Source organism: Vigna radiata, unplaced genomic scaffold (assembly GCF_000741045.1).
Source record: "Vigna radiata var. radiata cultivar VC1973A unplaced genomic scaffold, Vradiata_ver6 scaffold_374, whole genome shotgun sequence".
Classification (NCBI taxonomy): Eukaryota; Viridiplantae; Streptophyta; class Magnoliopsida; order Fabales; family Fabaceae; genus Vigna; species Vigna radiata.
The window spans coordinates 5,772-10,671 of NW_014542544.1; the positions used below are offsets into that span (position 1 = coordinate 5,772).

The 4,900-nt window shown below is 41.7% G+C and overlaps 1 protein-coding gene across 2 annotated transcripts; it reads left to right on the forward strand.

Moving 5' to 3' along the window:
* The first annotated feature begins 338 nt into the window (after nucleotides 1-338).
* LOC106780194 (FRIGIDA-like protein 4a) lies at nucleotides 339-3,312 on the forward strand. Of its 2 annotated transcripts, XM_022776906.1 has the most exons (4): nucleotides 339-1,356; nucleotides 1,443-1,618; nucleotides 2,260-2,286; nucleotides 2,396-3,312. In XM_022776906.1, exons 1-4 carry the CDS (start codon nucleotides 462-464, stop codon nucleotides 2,900-2,902), a joined length of 1,605 nt encoding a protein of 534 aa, XP_022632627.1. In that variant the 5' UTR covers nucleotides 339-461; the 3' UTR covers nucleotides 2,903-3,312. The 2 variants fall into 2 exon arrangements, with proteins under 2 accessions (XP_022632627.1, XP_014523939.1); XM_014668453.2 differs by lacking the exon at nucleotides 2,260-2,286 and having other exon boundaries at nucleotides 341-1,356.
* The last annotated feature ends 1,588 nt before the right edge of the window (nucleotides 3,313-4,900 follow it).

A 4,900-nucleotide genomic window follows, 5' to 3' on the forward strand; every position in this document is an offset into this window, starting at 1 on the left:
CTATCTAATTAAAATACAGTACATAAACTTGTATAAAAAGAGTATATTTGAGTTTTGAAACATTATCTAAAAGCAGATATACAGAAAACAGGTATTATATATAGCAACTCGTGTGTTTGATTTATCGTATTTTGAAAAGTGAAAATAAATAATTTATAGAAACTAATATCAAGCTGGCCTAGTTGGTTTCCCCTGTACGCACACCCAGCGCATTGTAGCATCGCCCCTCAACCACCTTTTTCAGACAAAGACAACACGTGTCTCCACCTTACCCATCCACGTCAGCACAGGCTCTTTCCCTCACTCTTCATTTCATTTTACCACCACCACCTTTACTCTTTGGTTGGTTCGTTCCTTCTTTCATTCTTTCTTTCTTCTCTGATTGATTGAACGCAGTGAGTGAGTGAGTGAGTGAGCGAGCGAGGTAGGGTTTTCGTGTGTTCTCTCTAGAGTTCGCGACCATGGGGTCCATCCCCGATCCTGGCGAGTTGAGCGAGTTGACTCAGCCGAGCTTCGACGAGTTCCAGCGCCAAACCTCTCTCATGACAAGCTGCACCCTCCTCTGGAAGGAACTCTCTGACCACTTTTCCTCTCTCGAGGAGGACCTCAAGCACAAATCCGAAGCTCTGAAACGCAAGATGCGCACGCTCGACACCGCCACCTCTGACTCTCTCCGCCTCCTTGACCGCCGCGAAACATCCCTCGACGCCACTCTCCAGATCGCCCTCCGCACGCTCGACACGCGCCGCACCGCCGCCATAACCTCTTTCCTTGACGACCACGCGGACGAAGACGGCGGCGAGGTTGACGACGCCACCGGCCTCGTCCTCAAACTCAAGTCCTTCTGCCTACGCATGGATGCCTTGGGCTTCTGGACCTTCCTCAGCGCCAAGAAGAAGGAGCTCGATGGCTTACGCGCCGAGGTCCCCGTCGCCCTCGCAGAATGCGTCGATCCGGCCAAATTCGCCCTCGAGGCCATCTCCGAGGTCTTTCCGGTCGACAAGAGAGGGGAAAAGCCCGGCCACGACCTAGGCTGGGCCTGCGTCCTTGTACTGGAGTCTCTGATTCCGGTCGTCGTCGACCCTGTCATCGGAAAATCGAGGCTGTTGGTCACCCCCACCGTGAAGGAGCAGGCCACGGAGATAGCGGAGACTTGGAAGGCCAGCCTAGAGGAGCGTGGCGGCGCGGAAAACGTGAAGACACCTGACGTCCACACCTTCTTGCAGCACGTGGTTACCTTCGGGATTGTCAAGAACGAGGACTTGGATTTGTACCGGAAGCTTGTTATTGCTTCCGCTTGGAGGAAACAGATGCCAAAGCTCGCGCTTTCGCTTGGTCTTACTCAGCAAATGCCTGGTATAGTCACAATTACGCCGCAAATTGATTTTGTCGATTTGTTATTTGCTTGCTGAAAGTGTTGTGTTTGCGTTGATTGTTTTTAGATATGATTGAAGAGTTGATCAGCAAAGGGCAGCAGCTTGATGCAGTTCATTTTACATATGAGGTGGGTCTTGTGGACAAGTTCCCTCCTGTTCCCTTGTTGAAGTCTTTTCTCAAGGATGCTAAGAAAGTTGCGGCTTCTATTTTGGAAGATCCTAACAATGCAGGCCGAGCAGCGGTATTTTTCCCATTTTGTTTTTAATGTCTTTGTTTTTGTGTTTTGGTTTGGTTTAGTTCTTGAACGAGTAAAACTTTTCGAGAAACATTTGTATCAGATGAAAATAACAGGGTAAAAAGAAGTTTAGTTATTTTCTAAGCTCAACATCTGAAGAAGTGGAGAAATTAAATGTGAGAACTTTTATGAGAATTAAGTTTAACTCTTAAGGAAGTGAAGTAGTTTAATTCATAAAACAGAAGTTAGCTGTAGCTCATAAGGAAGTAGTTTAATTCATAAAACAGAAGTTAGCTGTAGCTAAGGAAGTAGTTTAATTCATATTATTTCGTTCATTTAGAAAAGCTTATGGAGTAGTTTATCCAAACCAGCCCTTACTAGGTCAACGTGCAGAGGCTGAACTGTCTTTTCTTTTATGCTTGACGAGTTTATCTGTGAATGTGTAGTCGGTAGTTTATGCGCGTTTCTATTTTTGGTTTATTTTGTATAGACAGAGGATGCAGCTTTTTAGAAAGAATATGCCTAGGATTCAGTTTTAGATAGGAGAAGAGAGTGGTGATATCTTTCAGGTCTTAGTATTCGTACTTGGTTAGACACTGATCTGATTTCTGATCCTTCTCATCTATTTGTTTTGCTTCTTTGGTTAGTTGGAAGAAAATAAAGGTCCGGAAATGGTAAAAGCGCTCTATTTGTGAAGTGTTGTTTTCTTGAGTTATTAGAAGTGGTGGGTTTAATATATTAACGATCTTTTTGTTTTTTTCATTGTTGAATGAAATTTGGCAGTACCTAGCTGCAAGGAAAGAGCAGTCTGCACTCAGGGCTGTGATTAAATGCATTGAAGAATACAAACTTGAGGCTGATTTCCCTCCAGAAAATCTGAAGAAGCGACTTGAACAGTTGGAGAAGGTGAAGACAGTGAAGACCGAGAAAAGGAAACCGGCTGCTGTTCCTGCCAATAAGAGAACTCGAGCAAGCAACAGCAATGGAGGTCCAATGCCACCAGCCAAAGCTGGGCGTTTGACTAATGCTTATGTATCATCTTTCCCTGCTGCTCCTACATTTGTTAGGTCTCCATCACACGGGCAATACCCAGCTGCTCTTCCACCATACCCTTCCCCACCCCACATGTATGGCAGCAGAAGTCCCCCGGCAAATCCTTATGCTGCTTATTCGCCTGAGCCTGCACCAGCTATTGCAGGGTCTTATCCAGCGGCTCCCATGAATTATCCTGCATATGGTGGCTATGGAAATGTCTTGGCACCCACTTATCAGCAGGCTTACTACCGATAGAAATGACAACCCTCGAAGATGGTAACCACTGATATGACGACCTTGATCCAATTTACTTTCGCAATGTTGTTTGTAATCACTAACCGTTTAACGGTAGCAGTTCTGTGTGTTAATTATAACTACTGTCCCACTTCCTGCTCTGCGTGGGGAGAAGCTGTATTTCTAATGTTGATCCCATAGTACTAGGTGATTGTGGAAAGTAACTAGGACGTCCAAGAAACATCAGAAACTCAACAACCACTGTTCGGTTTAGTTGTAGAAAGACTTACTGTGTTTACATTATATGCTTATCTTGGGATCGAACTGAAGGAAAACAAAAAGAGAAAAAAGGTAATCTGTTTCTTGGCAGCTGTTGACTATGGTATAAAGACTATAAAGGAAATAATTTTGTCTGAGATGAATGTTTTTTACATTGATGAGGGGTTCTGATTTCGCACTACCGGACTATGGTGTTTGTTAGTACTGCATTCTTCCAAAGAATAGTTCTAAATCTTTAGTATTTAACCCTTTATTTATTAAATGCATGAAGTGTTAATGTGTTTAAGATGTTACACATGTTTTATATGTAATATATTTTTCTATGAAATGTTAGGAAGATTAACTAGAGAATATTGTAGGAAGACTAACAATTACCTTTTTATTTCCCCAAAGCCTAAGATGATGAGAAAAAAAAAATGTGAGTAAACATAGGTGGAGAAGGAAAGTTGGGAGAATCCTGCCAGCTAAATCAGGGATGTGTATTTGGTTTGGTGGAACAGTAACAGTATATCGGTTGGGGATAAAAAATGAAGGGAACAGATAGCAATTATGTATTCCTGAATAATAGGAACAGTATTCGCATTCACGCTACTTACCTAATTAATCCGAGCGCAACAACCCATATAAAGGAAGAGAACATTCAGAACGTGAGTTGGTAGTAAAGACCACTAAGGAGGCAGGGAATCTTTGATGAGTATCCATAAAAAGAAGGAAGAAAGCACTTGGAACATACAGTTATTGCAATGACCACTACGGAGGCAGGGAATCTTTGATGGGTAGTTTTTTGCATTCCTAATAGCCCAACTATGGTATTTTTGTTAGTACCGCATTCAACCATGGTATCTTACTATTCCTTTTGTGGCATTCTTCTAAAGAATAATTCTAAATTAATCCTCTGTTTACTAATGTAGAAAGTATTGATGCTTTCTTATGTTTTTCAAAAATATTTTTCATATATTTTATTATAAAATGCCGATATTATAAGGATGCAGAGAAAAGAACGCGAGTAAACCAGGTTTAGAAGCTAGTAGGAGAATTTGCCGACTAAATTTAGTTTGTGGTATGTATTTAGTATGTAGAATATTATTTCTGTAATTGAAATAAAATATGAAGGAAAGAGATTGCAATTATGAATCGTAGGAAAAAAGTATTGACACTACTCAACAACCCAAGAAAAGTAGGAAGAAACACAGAAGATAGGTGGTTGCAAAGAAGACCACATGGAGGCAGGGAATCTTTTCTCACATGTTAAGCTAGCTTACACTGTCGAGTTACAACTTGCTACTCCACTTTTCTTATTACTCATACTTTGCTTTGGATTACTTTGATTTCACATTCGACATTTCCACGAGGACATCCAGTTTCTACTCCGATTATGTTTGTAGTCTGAACCCTCACCATTGTTTCTCTGATGTCAAAATCCTTCAAACGGATGTGATATGATGTGTTTTGTGGATCATGATGCTTGAGCTTGGCGAAAGTGTCAAAACAAGCAGGGCTAGTAAGGAATGTGGTTGCATCATGCATGACATGGTCTTCAGGTCACAAGTTAGTGCCCCTTGTATGGTGAAATGGCTTTTCGATTTTAGGACAATCGTCGCAAATATATCTATAAATTTGATCACATTTCCGGGGGTAATCCAGAATTGGAATAATGAAATATTCTTATAGGGAAATGAGAAGACAAGAAAATAGAAAAAAACGAGTCCAAATGTGACTTGCACAGACGTTGATTAAGTC